General features: G+C 34.9%; 2 protein-coding genes across 3 annotated transcripts in view; one reads left to right on the top strand and one right to left on the bottom strand.

Annotated features, from left to right (window-relative positions):
* Positions 1-414: 414 nt before the first annotated feature.
* RpL9 (ribosomal protein L9) lies at positions 415-6,003 on the bottom strand. Of its 2 annotated transcripts, none has more exons than XM_027366965.2 (5): positions 5,870-6,003; positions 3,402-3,546; positions 3,106-3,228; positions 645-858; positions 415-535 (listed from the first exon to the last, which is right to left on the bottom strand). In XM_027366965.2, exons 2-5 carry the CDS (start codon positions 3,537-3,539, stop codon positions 432-434), a joined length of 579 nt encoding a protein of 192 aa, XP_027222766.1. In that variant the 5' UTR covers positions 3,540-3,546; positions 5,870-6,003; the 3' UTR covers positions 415-431. The 2 variants fall into 2 exon arrangements, with proteins under 2 accessions (XP_027222766.1, XP_027222767.1); XM_027366966.2 differs by having other exon boundaries at positions 5,754-5,882.
* A 267-nt stretch (positions 6,004-6,270) lies between these two features.
* LOC113814900 (tether containing UBX domain for GLUT4) overlaps positions 6,271-18,812 on the top strand; it is a 13,067-nt gene continuing 525 nt past the window's right edge. Inside the window, exons 1-11 of the mRNA XM_027366964.2 lie at positions 6,271-6,601; positions 12,424-12,479; positions 12,756-12,925; positions 13,051-13,231; positions 15,677-15,762; positions 16,030-16,314; positions 16,536-16,663; positions 17,512-17,645; positions 17,784-18,007; positions 18,217-18,394; positions 18,516-18,812. The exon at positions 18,516-18,812 is cut by the window's right edge and continues 525 nt beyond it. Coding sequence (XP_027222765.1) covers positions 6,521-6,601; positions 12,424-12,479; positions 12,756-12,925; positions 13,051-13,231; positions 15,677-15,762; positions 16,030-16,314; positions 16,536-16,663; positions 17,512-17,645; positions 17,784-18,007; positions 18,217-18,394; positions 18,516-18,696 — 1,704 coding nt within the window. The 5' untranslated portion in view covers positions 6,271-6,520 and the 3' untranslated portion in view covers positions 18,697-18,812. The remainder of the gene's footprint in view (positions 6,602-12,423; positions 12,480-12,755; positions 12,926-13,050; positions 13,232-15,676; positions 15,763-16,029; positions 16,315-16,535; positions 16,664-17,511; positions 17,646-17,783; positions 18,008-18,216; positions 18,395-18,515) is intronic.

Below are 18,812 nucleotides of genomic sequence, written 5' to 3'. Positions count from 1 at the left end.
AAAAGGAAAGGCAAAAAGACAGCACAAAAATTAATGGAGTTGAAGGCTGAGGCCCAAGGTAGGGCTGATCCCTAGAATTGGGTATCAGTTTCTATCTCCTAAGCTCCCATTTTATGTAACAAAATGTAAACTGGAAGTGTAGACCCTACAGATGGAAATTCATTAAACAGAAATGGTTGCTATGGTCCGTCATGAATTCCTCAAATTTATAATGTTAGAAATAATTGGAAGACAGTGCTAGTGAAGGCTCTTAATTTGGTTCTCCTATATAACCATTTTAAAGTTTACAAAGCATATTCCAACTCCTGGTACAACAAATAATTTTTACATACTACATCATAACTTTATGATCTAGTCTAAGAGTATGATAAATTCACCCCATAAAAAGGTAACAAGTTTTAATGAAAGCCAATCTTCCTCAGCCAAATTATTTATTCAGTCTCCACAACGTGGCCCTTTTCTGAGACGTAGATACCGTCCAAGAACTTTCGGATATCCTTGTGCTTAACAGTGGTGCTCTGTTGGATCCTAGCAGCTGTTGGGAGAGAATTACAATTGTATTAAATCCAAATCATAAATGGCTACAAGAAATTTATGAAAATTTTATCTTGTGTGAAAATAACCGGATTTACTGAAACACTTACCCGACTGAGAGACAGCTTCAATGGAGTTGCCCTCCACAACAAACTCGTCCTTCTGCTTGGGGGAGGCAGTGATGGTAACTCCTGATTGCATGTCAACTCTACGGATGTACTTCTGACCCAAGAAGTTACGGATTTCAACAGACTGATTGTTATTGGAGATGACACAGTTGATGGGGAAATGAGCATATACTGCACGCATCTTGTATTGGAAACCCTGAAAGAAAAGAAGTTTGTTTGGTGAACCAGTGAAGCATGATCCTTTCTCACAGAAGTAATGAAGACTGAAGATACAAAGAAGTGTGTGTGTAATGTTCGACTCCAATTTTATTTTTCTTGTCACTGACCTAAATGTTAAATCAAACTTGGTTTGTTAATCTCCCATAATTCTGACCTCTGAAATCCAAAAAGACAGCAAAGATAAAGAACAATAGTTATGAGACCTGAAAAATATTTGTGGGATACAAAGGTACCCTAAATTTGTTTGAATGTAGATATGCCCAATTCAAGAGGGATTTTCAGGAATTGTGTATCCAACATTTCAATACAAAACTTCCTTTAATATTTGTTCTCAGGACTTATATTTATGTAAAATGATGCAAATGAGATTATATACAAGAGCTCTACCCAATTATACAAGAGGAAAAACAAATGATGTGCACACAGCCTTACAGGGAGATATAGATAGCAAATTTGAATAATTTGGAAAATCACTGTTTTGAGAAATGCATATCAAACACTAAAAATGAATTTTTCCTGGAGAGAGAGAGGGGCGAGTTTTATAAACAGTTCGCATTCAAATTGGGAATTTTATTTCCTGAAAGCTAGTCATCATCCTCATAAGTAGACATGAAAATTAATGTGTATCTTTATTTTCACAAATACCTAGTACATTTGCTATGCAAAACACGTTTACAAAAATACTAGACGATGAATGAGAGAAAGGTTTTATCTAAAAAATTAGCTCTGAGAAGAATCAATATTTACAAGCTTTGAAAGTATGATAAAACATTTAGAAGTTATAAAGTTTCCCAAAGATAAGCTATATTATCAACTCGAAAAATGCCTAAAAGTTTCCTCTTAAACCCTCTGGCACAATGAATAAAGCCATGTCAGGTAAAGTGCCTGCCTCCCAACTTATGAGATCTCACAAGAGCTACCACAAGCTGGACAACTGCTCTGGTACTTAGTAGTGTACATTAGTAAATATTCTTTACACACTACAAATGCTTAAAACCATTCATTATTGGGTAAAAATAGAAATGATAGAATATTAACTTTTTTTCCCTTAATTTCTTGTACAGTTCCATAGTGTGAAAGTAATGGTCAATAAGTTTCCTTTGCTATTTTTCCCCACCCTCTCCCACGTTTACTATTTAACAAGCAATAGTAAAGACTGCTGGCATGGCTTATGTGACACCCAGATTACATTACATCACTAAACACACTTTCAAGAATGAGATGGTGCAAAATGCAGTATACTATAATTAAAAGACAGAAGTCATGCATGTGACCTTTTCTAATATGTACAAGCAAAATTTGTTTTCCTTTACTTTCTCCTGTTGTCAAAATTCCACCCATGCGAGATTTCAGTGTAAATACCACAGAAGGACAAAATATGGGAAACTTGTTAAAGGAAAGCCCTGTATATTCAAACAGCATTTGTTTTGTTATATCCAAACAGCATTTTTGAAAGTTATCTTCATGGGATGACCCATTCTCTGAATGAACTGGGGATCATCACTATATAATTGCTGTAGGAAACTAAGGATGTGTCTGATTCAGTAGTAATGAAGAGCTGAATTATGTATTACAGTACTATAGAAAAACCTAGAATAACCATTCAAATCATCAAGTCCATCAGTCAATTATGCACCAAGGAAAAACAGTAATTTGCAAATGCAGGACTTCATTAAGTTTATATAACTCGCCTTTTACTTACACATCATATATTTCTTTATATAGACCTTACTATTGCATCTGACCTTGATATCTGTATCATCAAAAGGCCATATGAAGTTACAAATTAATTTTGACAGAATATAGGTATTACAGTTGAAGAAAAAACGGTCTTCAAATATTAAAGAGATGAATCATCGTGAATCACTGACCAGAACAAATCCTGCTGATTGGTAACTAACCAACGGCCTCCTACAATTTGAAATGCCCATTGTTTTGTGAAATATGCTTACACATGGATAGCTCCACAAGAGCTCACTTACCACGGAATCAAATAATAGTCTATCTAACCTCATAATTCTTTTAATCTTAGTATTATTTTTCCATTAATGCTGCTAATATCAATATCATTACTGACATTATGATTATAATCTTGCTATCACAATATTAACGGTAATATGGGTTATTGATTACTAAGCACTTGTGGAGTCATAAATATGTACAATATAATAAACTCAATGGGCATAGCATTGGGTTAAGATGGAAAATAAGTGAAAATACTTACAACAGTCACACCCTTGACCATGTTGGTAATGTGAGTGCACACAGTGCGCACAGCAGCCACTTCCTTGCGCTTGCCAAACCATTTCTCAACATTAACAATGGTTCCCTTGGCCGTCTTCCTCACCTAAAAAAGAAGAAAGTATACATTACATAAATCACCTATCAATATAATTCATTTATTCAACTATAAAAATGCAACAACCACCTATACAATTTGCATGCTCAGGAGATTCTAAATTGTACTTCTTCACAATTAGGCTCAAAAGCTAAAACATTAACACCTATACCAGTACTTACATGGAAGTTCAGCTTCAGCATTTGGAATGAACGTTTGAGGGTACCACGGGGGCCCTTCACCGTCACAATACGGTTATGTATCTTGAATTCCACATCCTTGGGGATCAGCACCTTCTGGCTGGTATTGATGGTCTTCATGGTGACCCTACCGGCAGAATTAATGAAAGTGTTAGACTAACATGCACAAGAGATTCATCAATCTATATTGAAGAGACGCGAGACATTTTCCACAAAGATATTCTGTATGTTAATCTAATGCACCTAACCAGATAATCTAAAATAGAGGGAACCATGCAAATGATGTGGCCTTCTTGCTTTTATACTTCAGATAAGCCAATCAATTTACATTTTAGCGGTAGCCTAGTTCTTACAGAAGAGGTTATTGCAATGCTTGGTTTCCAGCGCTGTGGACTTTGGTAATTTACAATGCTAATCTTTACTTTGCACAAATTATTTACTGTATTACCTAAAAATTTCAAAAACAATTAACTGTTTTCTCAACCAGAAGGTTGTGCTACTAAATATATAGGAAGAGCTTTTGCAATCTGTAAATCTACAGATACAAACAGGTCACGAGTAATGGGGACATGCAATACTGTGTTTGGTAATTGTTACTGATAGCACCCTTCCAGAGAAGTTGAAAAAAAAAAAAGACATTTTGTCAGGCAATATCAATTCTTGGTGTTGCTTCCTTTCCGAGAACCATTTCTCCATGGATTAACTTGATTTACTAGTACTGATACAGTGACCGGGTGGGGGTCCAGGGGGCAGCCCCCCCAGTAGGAAAATATGATTGGAAGGGGGTCCGGGTTTGGGAGTTTTTTTTAGTTTGTATGGCTATCTTTACGATTGATTGTGCGATTCTGCCAGATTCACTCGCCCGTTCATTTCCACAATACGGTAGCAAATCTTCATGGCCGTATCTTGATTTCTTTTCTTCATTTTTTCCACTTTCTTTACAATGTGAAATGCGAATCTTGGCTAGGGTTTTCATTTTCACACAAAATAGTGATTGCTTCTGTATATATTCAAATTTTACCCCACAATTTCCAATTTCTTGCCCTCCCCTGCTATTGGGGTCATGAATGTAGGGGCTGAAGGGGCTTCCACTCAATAAAACCTACATAACTGCATTGTAGATGGTGAGAGGAATCTAACAATACCCAAATCATCTAGATCTGTTATATTGACGTATTAGAATAAAATGACCAAATAATGTGGTTCTGCACTATTACCCCTAGCCTTCAAATCTAAAGACATATGTATACCAGTAAATTAAATATTCATCTTAAAAGGTCCTTTTTATAACTGAATGCCTCTCCAGCTCAAGAGGACCCTAATCTTTGATTCAGTTTACACCGTGACACGCTTGGACTTTTTCCCGCATTACTTTTTCGCCGGTCACTTAGATGCGCGGTCACACTAGCAATGAGAACCACAGAAACAGTGACAAATAATTTAAACAGCAAGATGGCTCCAACCCCTGCAGACTAACAATGATGGAAGCTATTTTGGCTATATGGCAACAATTCAAAGCGAAACAACATATGTATATTAAGTAACTGTCTTCTTGCAGCTCTCATCTAGTCAGTTAACAGGGGAACATAGACAAATGTAAACAAAGAGGTGAGCAGCTAGTTACCAACTTATACAATTTCTTGAATACGAGAGAATTTTGCCAATTTTACATTATTTACAATCTAGACCGTCTTTTTGAAGTTTCATGTTATAACTTTTTCTTTTGTTACTATAATGAATATCTATTATAGCTAATGGCTTAAACCAAAGTACCACACAAAATTTGCCAGCGAAAACAATAGAGTGGAAATTATTGCATTCGGCCAACGTGCCAGTGAGAGCAAGAACAAAAAACACGGAAATAGTACTAATGTGACAACCCCTTCCGTTTCTGTGGTCTACTTTTCATGCGTCTGTTGAAGACAGGCCGTACTAACACATTAGTTGAAAATGGTGATACTTTTACCTAAGAAAGTACCAATACCTTCTCACAGTGCCTCGCCAACGGGGACTGACTTCTTTCGTTAAATTATAACAAAAGTAACACGTGGTAGTGTAGAAATGCAAAATAAAAATCGGGATAATGAACACCTAAAAACCATGCACGTTATTTCTTCATAACTTTTACTTATTCCACTTTCCTCTCTCGAATTTTATCACCAAAGAACTCGTAAAGAATAAATAGCTCTTGGAAACATTAAATAACAGTAATATCACCGAAAGATTTCCTTCCTAATATCCAAATCTCCGGACGTTTGTTTACACCGTCCAGCGGCAGCACCTTACTATTCACTTAATTTTATATCACTATTTCACAACATATCTAGCAATTACCACTTTCAATATACTGTGTAACACTTGGTCTTCCGTATATAATACTTTGTATTTCAAAGTACGAACGGATGATCGCGGTAAATCAAGATAAAACTCAAAACTTCTCGAGTTCTAACCTCAGCGGTGGAGAACACAAATGGAAAGGCTCAGGGTGGACACATCTGAGAAATTTTCAAGTTCGATATCATTTTTTATATTATTTTCTAAGTAATTCAATTGTATTTATATTACAATAATTTCTAGTTTTTTATTTAATTATTTTCAATATAGAATCAAGTACGTAAATAGATTTGGTATATATTATCTGGCAGATGCTATCGACGGCATTCGTTCTTTCGAATTCTGAAATATCTAATATCTGCTTGCTTCTAGTTCGTTATAATATTTATTATTGTAAATGTGTTTTTAAATTTGTGCATACATTATGCTGATCGGAAATAAAAGTAAAACTAATATATAGGCGGTATTCTTTCTAATCAAAATTTCTGAACATAAATAAAGGTTGCGTATTGGTTATTTTTTCTATTTAGCGTAAAAAAGAACCCGCAAAGATAGTACGGACTTGATCATTATAATAATCAGGAAATAATGTAGATAAAAAAGAGTATAAAAAAGCTTCACCGCCCTCAAAGTTTATACACCGAAGATAAAGAACATGTTACACCACCCTTCTTTAGTAGATAAATAAAGGTTGGTGTGTCATCCTTCCCGTCATCAAAAAAGATCCTTATATCAACTTATATCAACTCTTATTTAACTCTGTGACAATGCCTGCTTCAGTGACCGTTTTATGCCCTAATGGCCGAAGAGCAGTCGTCAAAGTCTCTCCAAATACAAGTATTTTACAGGTGAGATATTGGTCAAGTTGAAGTCGAGGATGTTTTTGATTATATTTTTTTGGTCAAATATTTCTTACTGGTTCGCTTCACCGCCAATAACAGTTATGTTATGCTTCTCGTGTCGTGTGTGCATTTATTGTATTTTTGGACGTGTTAACCAGCCATTGCTACCAAGGTTTTTTAAAATTTAACGCGTTTAAATTGATTTAATTCTTGGGTTAAATTAAAGACTGTGGCTACTCAAATGACCAATCTTAACAATTATCAAGAGACTATTTGTATGACATGGGGGAAGTTCCAGTAATGCATACGCTTTCACTGTAATTTCGCGCTTAAGCGATTGCACTGCTATTGTCATTGTGCACTGTGCTGTAGCTGTTGTTGGTGTCATATAAATAGCCACAGTTTTGAGAATTTGATCTAAAATGATTTGTTGATAATATTGTATTTATTTTCAGTAAATTTGGCAATGCAACCCCACCTCTTTTTGGGTGAATAGAATAATCTTCCAACAGCTATTGTCGTGTTTCAAACAACTCACATCTTACCTTATGCATTAACTTTTTGAGGGGCCAGGCTGTGGGTCACTGGGATCGTCGGGTGCATCCATGTCGTTGTTGGAGGGAGTTGCGATCGCTATCCGCCATTCCTTATTTGACAGCGGAGGGTACAGTTTCGTGGCTTCAACGAAGACATGGTGGTGGACTACTTCCAGCTTGTGCTGGTGGAGAAACAAATACCGAGCCAAGTATTGTTTGTAGAATTCCTGTCACTTAATATTCTGTGTATGGATCTCTGGGTTTTCGGGATCCACAAAGTTTTCCGTGCTGTTTATCACTTGGTGTTCATATCCATGTTCACTTATCATTTAGTATGTAGTCTGTCTGTCACTCATGATGATTGACCTGGGGAGAATATACTTCTTTATAAGAGGTATGAGGGTTTCAGCATCATGGTTCCTGCTCAGGGGCTCAGCAAGGGGGGCAAGGAAGTGCTTCTTACTTACGTGCTCGATCCTGCTGAATACCCATATCTAGCTCAGCAACCTTCCCCTCTTATATTACACTTGTCAAAGATTGTCTCATCAATTCCTACAACAATTCTGCTCTGAGAATGACCTCAGAGCAGAAGCTTCGCCAGTCCACTCTAGTGTGCTCGGCAATATGGAGGCACTCAATAATAGTCTGATGGTCTCAGTGTCTGCTTAGCCAGTGAACAACAGTATTTGAAAGGATTCAAGTGTAGTTCCCGGGAGAAATGTCCCTTTTTAATCATGTATTGTAAAGTTACAGTGGACTTTGTTTTGTTTTGGGACCCTTTTTCATGCACCACAAACCCACTGGTGTCTGTCTTTTCTATATAAGGACACAGTATCTTACAGTATGGGCATTGTACTGCCACTTGAAGAACATAGAGATCTCATAGATATTGTAAACTAGCTTTGTTATTGCGGCTATATTTTGAAATAAGATTGAAATATTTGTTATCACAATCTGCGCACTGTCTAGCCATGATTGAACTGATTTTAATTTCATATGGTTTCTCCTAGACCCAGCTTCTATTGTCTCATGATGATCTATTCCATATCTTAATGGTTCTGTTCGAGTGTCTATGTTCACGTGATGTTCAAGCGTGAATTTAATTGGCTTATTTAATTTCCCTTGCATATGTCATCCGCTGTGTCTGTGATTTGCCACATCTCAAATTTAATGCCGCTAATAATAACAAACATTCATATCATTATATACTGTATTTTGATAATCTTTAGTAATGACAGACAAGGTGAATAGTGCAATAATTCTTGCTCATATTATATCAGCAATTTTACAAATTCATACTATTTAGATCCTTACTTTTTTGTCATTGTATCAGTTGTAAAGGCTAGCTGCACTATTTGTGTTTTCAATTAAGATACACAAATGAAAATGTAGGAGATGGCTCAAATAATGTTTGATGATTTATCAAAAGAAGCCTCAAAGTTTTTCTGATTATTTTGAAAGGGGAATAGTCTTCAACTGAGGAAAATTTGCACAAATTACAGAGAGTCTTAACATTTGTGAATAGAAAATTTTGGTAGAATGTAGGAAACAACTAAAATATTGTTAGGTAATAAATCAAACATTATGGCTATCCTTATTCTAAACACAACCAACAACAACCACAGTACAATACACAATGACGATACCAGTGCAGTACCTAAGTGCAAAATTATAGTGAATACGTATGTGTTTTCGGAACTTCCCCCATGTTGTAAGAATAGTCCATAAATAATTGTTACAACTGGTTGTAAGAATAGCCACATTCTAAATCAAAATTTTTAGCTTTAAGCTACTGAGGTCATGAAAAGGTAATGTTCACTACAGTATTTTGAATTATATCTACACATAGCTGGTTCCAGAAGTCATACTAATTATTACCCAGTACCATCCGGCACTGCCCAATGTTAATTGATTTACTGCCTGGTAGCTATAAATGGATTGTATGTCTTTTTGGTAATTTTTTTCAGTATAGATTACCAAGAGCGATGCACAGAAATAGAGGGAATTGGACTATGCCATCTTATAGAGTGTAAGAAGTAGAATAAGAAACAACATAGTTTAAGCTGCAGTGGCCTCATATTTACTGGTGAATGAAGGAAATGTCCGCTGCAAATCACCGCTCAGAAACTAAGTCCACAACACCCTGAGACAGGCAGAGTTTTTTTATGCCCGTTTTCTGTAGATTGGCAAAAAGTGCTAATAAAAGGGGGGTATAGGGGTCTTCCCCCCTGTCTAGGGAATAAATAGAAGGTAGGAAAGGTGAGGTTTGGTGTTTGAGTTTGCATGATCTACTGTGTGCTGCAGCAATTAGTGTGTTCGTCTAGCAATCTTGCTGATCTGCGTTCAATCCCCGTGCTTCCAGTGGATGGTAACCCTGGCCATTCCTTGCACAAAGGGAGATTTAACAAAATAAAACAGACAGTATGTCACAGCAAAGAATATCCATTATAACAAATTGAATTAAAGTAAATCTTTTATTTTTATTTTTTTAATCACTGCTTAATCTATTTCCAAGTGAAAGTAATTACTGATCACAAAAGTAATAAAAAAAAAAAAAAGAGTATTGCCCATCACTGGAAGTAAGTTAACATGTTATAAGAGTGTTATGGTGGGACTCCATGATATTGATGATATATTAGATTAGTATTATTTAGATGAGCTTCCTTATTTCCAGAAAATGTTGAGGTAGGTCTGCATCACTTCCAGAGCAGAGGCTGGCTATCATGGAACTCATTTGAATTTCAGTGTCCTTCACCCACTGTAGTTTCCTTTTTCACATGATCATTACAAATCTGAGTAGTTTTATTATACACTAGTTGAGGTGTTCTGTTATGACTGCGTTGGTTAAATTCTCATTTGGGCATGCTGAATGTCAGTGATATTTATATATTGTTTTTCCTTTTTTTTTTTTTTTTTTTTTCTTATAAGGAGTGTTTTCTAGCGACATTTTACTTTTATAACTTAATGATTGCAGATTTGTATATATTCATTGAATAAAAATTTCTCATGAATTATTTTGTCAATTTTGATGGTGAATTCAGATTTATAAAACTGTTGTTAACAATGATTTAGTAATCAATATTTTTTTTAAATAGACTTTTTCATTTTCTACAATCCACTTTCTTTAAATGGTAGTTTTGCATTTGCAAAATCTGCTTTTTATGGCATTGATATGCGTATTTTGATAATCTTCATAGCAAATGTTGATAGTGTTATATAGTGGTATCAAGTTGAACCTGAGATTTGGAGGTGAAAGCCGATTTTTCCTTATCCTTTTTTACCATTCTGGGTGTTTCCTATTTAAAACATAAAGAGAATGACTGTGAAACCTATTGCCAGTCTCTAGTACATCACATTAAACTGTATTTTATATTAAATGTTTATGTCCTTAAAACTGTGTTATTATTACTTGCATGTATCTTACCCTCCTTGGAAACCAGGGTTTCACCTTTGACATCTTTCCCACTTAGGAGAAAAGTACTGATTTAGGGAACACTTCCTTACCTTCTTTAATTAATACACCTGAAGACAAGATAATATATAAGCATTGTTTTAAGCAAATTATGGTAAGCTAGTACATAATTTCAGCTCAGAAGTTGTGAAGTTACAAGTAAATTAATGTCATGAGGTGTTCCATGGAGAGTTTGGTTTACAATAAGATTATTGAAGGGCAGAGATGTTAGAATTGCAGAAAATTCAATCACCTCTCTGATTTACCTAGAGTCAACCAGAAATCCTCAAAAAAGAGGATTTTTCTGAGAAAGTTGCCTAATCTCAGATGCAAAAAAATCTGATAGTGGAGGGTAGACAAACAGTCTTTTTATGGATCTCAAACTTATGGATTTAGAATGTATGATTTTAAGGCTTGAATTGTCAGGTTTGCTGATGCCAGGCCTATTTAATGTATCATCATTATTCCAGATAGGCATTTGAAGCAGGTATTTGTCCATTCTGATTGACTAATTTCATGCTCTCATAGATATAGATGTATGTATATTGTACACAAATTGTAGCTATATGTTCTTACCGTACCTAGTTGTTTCAATACTGGAGAAGAGCTAAGCTCAGGTGGTCCTATCTGCTATATTTAAATTGTCATTTAACTTTTTAAATTGATGCACATTTTTGGTACATGCTACATTTTGGGGGAGACTGTTCCATGCTTCAATTGTTTTGTTTAGGAAACTAAATTTTTTTTATATCTTTATTACCTCTTTTTACTCTCAACTTTTTGTTGTGTCCTTTTGTCCTTCTTGTGTTCAAGATTATAAAATCATCTTTATATATCTTCACTCTTCCTGTAATGCAGTTGAACAACATAATCATGTCCCCACTTTTCCTTCTTTCTTCCAAAGTAGTAAGTCCTAATTTCTGTTGTCTCTTGGTAACTCATATCTCTTGTGGGTGCTCTTTGGACTCTTTCCAGTTTGTCTTTATCCTTTTTTAAGTGTGGACTCCATACCGCTGCACCATACTCGACTTGGTCTTATGATAGCTATAATGATCTTCTTTACCATATCTTTTTCCACATACACAAATGCCCTCTTCATGTTGGCAATCAGTAGCATTTTATGGATCTTTTCACTTATATGATCATGTGGGCTTGGGTTTCTATTTATGATTACCCCAAGATCTTTTTCCCTATCAGCTGTATTTAATAATATGTCTCCTAATTTATATTGGAATTGTGGGTGATTTCTACTTTCTCCAAACCTGACTACGTAGGATTTATTGGTATTGAATTTATTTTCCATATACAACTCACTGTCACTTTGGAGGTATTGGCATGAGATGTCTGTTATCCTTTTTCCTTTTTTGTATCTTCACATCATCTGCAAACATATTCAGATAACTTCCTGGGCTTATGTTTGACTCTAAATCATTGACAGAAATGATTAACATAATTGGCTCCAACATTGATCCTTGAGGCACTCGTCCCCATGTAGAATGCTTGCCTCTAATTACTGTGCTCATCTGTTTTTCATGGAGATAGTCTTTCATCCATGCAAGTAATTTGCCTTCCACTCCACATAGGTGCTCTAATTTCCATAGTAGTCTTCTATGTGACACCTTATCAAAAACCTTTTTAAAGTCCAAGTACACACAATCCACCCAGCTGTCTCTTTCTTGTAATATTTCAGATATTCTATCATAAAAACAGATTTGTTACACATGACCTTCCTTTTCTAAAACCTGTATGTGTGTATGCCCATATGATTATTCTTTATACTTATACATACAGAAATAAATGCTTATTTGCAATTATTCACAAGATGGTGATGCTATTTTCAGATAATTGAAGATGCATGTAAAAAACATGGGTTCAACCCTGATCAGTATGACCTCAAGTAAGTAGTTTGACTTGTTTTGTATGCATATTTAGGTAGTTTGTGTAAAATGCTTTTAATGTCAAGGATTTTTGTATTTTACCCTCAAAGTAGTATATGTAAAATGCATTTAATATCAAGGGTATTTGTATTTTACTCTCAAAGGAAAAATTAACCATGATAGCTTGAATTGTGAATTAGCCATAAAAGAAAAAAAAAGCTCACTAGGCTTTTCCTAGTCAGTATTCATGTTAAATGGTTGAATACAATTTTAATGCTTGTTTTTTCCATCTGCAGACATCTACGACGAGTTCTGGATACAAGTAGTTCAATGCGGTATTCAGGACTGCCAAATAATTGTCAACTTGAGTTGATTGAGTCAGCAGTACCTCGAACGGCATCAAGTGTGACAGTGAACATTGCTACAGATGATGGAGTTAGACTTGTTCATGACTTTCCTGCCACTTGTAAGTAATCACATGAGAGGATCCAAAGGAAAGAACAGTCATTTTAGAAACACAAACCTGTGGTTGTGAATTTTTGAGTTTTTATTTTGATAAATATGCTTATCATTGCTTCTCTTTTGCTGTAGCATCCCTGTGGGATATCCTGAAGCATCATGAAGAGTCTGGCCATGCGGGCCGTCTCATCCCCTCTCCTGAGGATGGGCGAGAACCAGTGATTGTCTACACAATGCGCAGAATCAGCGGCCAAGACCTAAAGACCACGACGCTCAAATCCCTTGGTCTTACCTCAGGGAAATGCATGCTGAGGTGAGGTAGAGGGTATTTAAGGATATGCGAAGCTTTTAGTTTCAGGCATGACATTGGTTGGGACTGTCTTCATTCTAGGTAGTCTGAAATAATAATCATAACTGTTTTTCCATAAACAACACAAAGTTATCTTTTTGTGCAATAACAGTTTTGCATTCAACATTTTCCTGCTCCATTTGTAGCTTTTTTTTGACGGAAATTATCTTGTCAACCTATATTTTAATATCTTTGTTAAGAAGTAAGGAAGATTGCTATTAATACATTGAACACAGGTAGCATGATTACATGCCATGTCCATTGTAATTTTAGTTGGTTGTGTTTATACAGGTATGGCTGTGCTTAGTCACCAAGATGTTAATTACTAGTTCAATGTATCTAACATGTTTACTTTTTAATTGGTTTCTGGAAAGATTTTTGATAAAATATTGTTTATATTGTTATTAGTATTATGATAACATTATAATAACCATAATGTCAATAAAAGTGAGAATAATATCAATATTAATAGCATTAGGAACACAAAAATATCCTGCAAATTAGAAGAGCTAGGATATCAGATGCATTCACTAGGGCCCTCTAACTGACTGGTAGAGCCATCTGTGTGCAACAAAATTCTCTTAGGCCTACACTGGACAGTACATAACCCTGTAGCCATTGGGTTGATATTATTATCATTATTGTTATTGTCATTATTATTGACCTGTCATTATGATTAGAATGATCATTATGAGTACTATTGTTATTATTTATTATTTCTGTTGCTGTAATTATTGTTCTTTTTGTAAATGTTATTATAATTATTTTTAATTATATCGTAATCATTGTTGTTGAAATTATTATGATTATTATTGCTATTATTTTTCTTGTTGTTCTAGTTAGTTTGTTAATTGGTTAGCAGGATAATTCAAAGAGTTATGAACAGAATATTATAAAAATAATTTAATAGTGGTGTCTTAGCTTGACTTAGATGCCATTAAATTTTGGTGGGGATCCCAATTTTATTTGTTCGTTTGATAGCAAGATAACGCAAAAAGTTTTGAACAGTTTTATGAAATTTTTACTAGAGGAGTTTTAGCCCAACTTAGATGCCATTAGATTTTTGCGGTGATCTGGATCATCATTTTTTATTGCATCAGTGACACTATTGCATGGCGAAGGTATGCGCTCTCTGAGTGCTTCTAGTTATTATTATTGTTATTGTTGCTGTTATTATTATTGTTGTTATCATTATCATTATTATTGTTGTTGTTGTTGTTGTTGTTGGTATTATTATTAGTGTTGTTATAATTATTATTATTGCTGCTATTATTGTTACTATTATTATTTTTATTATTATTGCTATTATTATTGTTATTATTATTATTATTATTATTATTATTGTTATTATTATTATTATTATTATTATCATTATTATTATCATTATCATCATCATCGTCATCGTCATCATCATCATCATCATCGTCATCGTCACCGTCACCGTCACCGTCACCGTCACCGTCACCGTCACCGTCACCGTCACCGTCACCGTCACCGTCACCGTCACCGTCACCGTCACCGTCATTATTATTATTATTATTATTATTATTATTATTATTATTATTATTATTATTATTATTATTATTATTATTATTATTATTATTATTATTATTATTATTATTATTATTATTATTATTATTATTATTATTATTATCATCATTATTATTATTATCATCATTATTATCATTATCATCATTATTATCATTATTATCATTATCATCATTATTATCATTATTATTATCATTATCATTATCATTATGTGAATAACAATGATTATGATGATAATAATAATGAGTATGATGGTAATAATGATAATGATAATGACATTGGCAATAATAATGATGATATTGTTATTGCTATCATTATCATTATCATCATTATCATTATCATTATCATCATTATCATCATTATCATCATTATCATCATTATCATCATTATCATCATTATCATCATTATCATCATTATCATCATTATCATCTATTATTATTATTATTATTATTATTATTATTATTATTATTATTATTATTATTATTATTATTATTATTATTATTATTATTATTATTATTATTATTATTATTATTATTATTGTTATAATACTTGTTGTTGGTGTTGTTGGTGTTTTTGTTGTTACTATTATCATTATTATTGTTTTCATTATTATTGTTATTGTTATGATTGTTATTTTATTATTATTGTTGTTATTGTTTTATTATTATTGTTATTATTGTTGTTAATATTTGTTATTGTTATTGTTATTTTTCATCAGTCGTTATCATAATCATAAAAGGAACCTATGAATTTTTACCTGTCTGCATATATGCTAAGATGACAGAAATAGTGGTAGACCAAATCTGCAGATGCAGTTTAACAATTTATTTTCATTATTATTTTTTTTTCCATTTTTTACAGGCACAGCATTCAGTCAGTGTCTTCCAATACCCAAGCTCATGTTGCGAAACCTCTCACTCGGCCAAAGGTTCAGCAACAAGATGAAGGTGAGCTCATTTGCATAACTGGTTTTCTCGGTAAATTGTTTATAGATATGGGGTTGTGCTGTATCTGTTATTTAGAAATGCATTACTTCGTAAAAATGCTGTGTATGGAGTTTTGAAATATAAATTTTCAACATTTCAGGTGGTCATTCCTTGATTGGAAAGACTTAAATAACAAATAATTAGGACCTGCATTGGTATTACTTATAACAAAGATTAGTAGTAGACAGAAGCAGTAGACTGAAAGATATAATGACTCAAAACTTTCAGACCAGGAAGTTGCTCAAAAACCACAGAGTGCCCCAGAAGTAGCAATGGAGCATCAAGCTGGACCATCTCGCCGTCCACAGCCTGAATCATCGAGGCAGCCTCCGCCCCCTGAACAACCAGCTGAACCTCCTTTGCAAGTGCTCCCTCCACAGATGGACAGGGCAGGGCAACAACATGTGGATTTGGTGCCTAGCAGGGGACCTGATCTCGTGAGCTCAAGTCAGAGTGGGGTGCCAGATCTGGTTCAGTCGCAGAACAATGTTGCTCAGCCAGATGTGGTGACTGGTAAGGCAGGGACATTTTATTTATGTAGATTCAAAATGTATTCCCTGTATTATGTTGAAGGATAGGCTACAGATTATTGTAATATTTGAGGTCCTTTTTATTTGTGCTTCCTCCTTACCACTTCACAATTTATACGCATATTTGTTAAATGACTTTGTCATTATTGAATACTTTATTTATCCGTGAATATATTTATTATCTTTTCCCTTTTCTTCACACAGAGGGAGGTGGTCAGATGGATTCTCCTGCCCCCATGGACCTGATTGAAGGCCATGATGCTGCCTCTTCGTCACAGCAAGAGATGGACTTGGAGCCTTCATCCTCAGAAGCTTGTGAAAAAGTTATTAAGGTTGGAAACTGTTGATAGTTTATATTTATTGTTTTCTTTGTAATATCTATCTATCCATCTCTCTCTCTCCTAATATATTATCATATATTACTTTTTTCCTCCATTTGGTGATAGATGACATGATATCACATCATAGCAAATAATCACAGACGATGAGTGATGCCTCTTCAGGACATGAGTCTATGCTGTTACAATAATGAGGATAAAATCTTGCACACGCTATTACTGTTAGGACAGTTGCTGAGGCAGAAAATTGTTGCTATTGGGTCAAAAGACAGCGGGGAATTTATAGATTGTGTTTTTATGATATTTTGATTATTAGTTCAGATCAGGTTCAGATGAAGTTGATTAAAAACAAAATGAATTAGAAACCAATGGAACACAATCTCAAAGTAATTTTGGTGTAGGTTCTATGTTTAAGTGGAAACAATACCAATTTCAACAGTTACTTTCTAAAAATTAACCTCCCTTCATGTCCTCTCACCTGTCCTCACATGCTCTCTGTTCACAGCATTGCCCCCCCCCCCATTCTCTCTCTCTCCCTCTCCCTCTCCCTCTCCCTCTCCCTCTCCCTCTCCCTCTCCCTCTCCCTCTCCCTCTCCCTCCCCCTCTCCCTCTCCCTCTCCCTCTTCCTCACCCTCTCCCCCTCCCTCTCCCTCTCCCTCTCCCTCTCCCTGTTCTTCTCTCCCCTCCCTCTCCCTCTCCCTCTCCCTCTCCTTCTCCTTCTCCCTCTCTCTCTCTTTTTGTCCAATTCTAATGATGAAATTAAAACTGTCCTCTCTTTTTCAGTATATCTAGTTTGTGCATTTTTCTAGAAAATGTTAACATTTTTCCTTTTCCTTGTCAAGTTTGGCTCCCATGATGCAGTCCTCTTCAGTATGGATGATGCTCCACCGACCAGACTTCAGGATGAAGGCGATGCATTCTTTGAGCTGTCTGTGAATGAAGTGAAAAACCTCTATTGTGAACAGCAACGGATTCTGTAAGTGCCATTCACTTTTTTTTTTTTTTATGAAATATTAGAAGACACCTTTAGTTCTTTCTTATTAGGTGACAGATTTTGAGAAATGTATTTGTTATTGTTTTATCCTTAATATCCTTTTATCCTTTACTATTTCAGGAAAGAACTAAATGAAACACCCTTAATGACACAGCAAATGAGAGAAATGGAAGAAAGTGCAAAAGTTCTATCTGCACTGAACCAGTACCCAGTGACTCAGTTGCGGATATATTTTCCTGACAATTATGTGATTCAGGCATCGTTTAAGCCCATTGATACTATTTCAAGTGTACAAGATTTTGTCCGACCACTGCTTGCAAACCCAGCCTCAGAGTTCAGTCTTTGTATGTATGGCTGGAAAGGCATTTTTCTCTGTTCAATATTTAGATTTCATTTATGTTGAGTGATTGTTGAACATAAGGAAAAAATCAGTGTTAGATCCTTTATTGAATATACACAATGCATTTGATATCACTGCCTTTGATAAGTTCAAAGAATATATAATAGCACTGATTCTTTTATACATTAATTTATTAAACAACTTATATTCCAGGGTTGAGACATCCACATCGAATGTTGGCCACAGACCTAACACTTGTTGCTGCAGACTGTGTCCCAAATGCGAGGATCTATTTTGAGGCAGTTGGGTCAGGTCCTCCATATCTCAATGATGAAACTCTCTCCAAAAAGTCTTCATTTAGTGGTGCTGCCCATAATGTTGTTAAGAGAAAGTGAGTACTTTAATAAGGCATATTTATGTTCATCTTTTCAGTAAAGAAATCCATTCTTGGATGATTATATGTTTATACAGGTATTCTTTGATTTTCAATTTGTTTCTTTGTCTCATTTCAGGCAGCACACACAGAATAGAGCATTTTTAGGAGGTGGCCACTCCCTAACAGCAGAGCCAAGCCAAGCAGCTTCAACAAGCCGGGAAGCTGGGGAATGCAGTCAAAGCAAGAGAACTAATGCCAATTTCAGAGCAACAGGAGCTACACCCAAGGTTCCAAAGTGGTTTAAGACAGGAAAATGATGATGCAAACTCCAGCATAGGTCTGATTCAATGAAGTCAACACTATAGAGGCCATCACTTTTTACCAACGAATGCAATAATTGTTGGTCACATACGGGGAAAGATAGAAAGAGTAT

Source organism: Penaeus vannamei, chromosome 3 (assembly GCF_042767895.1).
Source record: "Penaeus vannamei isolate JL-2024 chromosome 3, ASM4276789v1, whole genome shotgun sequence".
Taxonomy (NCBI): Eukaryota; Metazoa; Arthropoda; class Malacostraca; order Decapoda; family Penaeidae; genus Penaeus; species Penaeus vannamei.
The sequence above is the reverse complement of the archived record's forward strand: the minus strand, read 5'-3'. Positions and strand labels throughout refer to the sequence as shown.

What these genes read in the sequence shown, in the direction of transcription:
- RpL9 (XM_027366965.2), bottom strand. Translation starts at nt 3,539, where the DNA reads ATGAAGACCATCAATACCAGCCAGAAGGTGCTGATCCCCAAGGATGTG. An exon ending in TGGTCAAGGGTGTGACTGTT is followed by an intron (nt 859 to 3,105) that starts GTAAGTATTTTC and finishes CTTTTCTTTCAG; the next exon opens with GGTTTCCAATACAAGATGCG. An exon ending in TGAAGCTGTCTCTCAGTCGG is followed by an intron (nt 536 to 644) that starts GTAAGTGTTTCA and finishes CTCTCCCAACAG; the next exon opens with CTGCTAGGATCCAACAGAGC.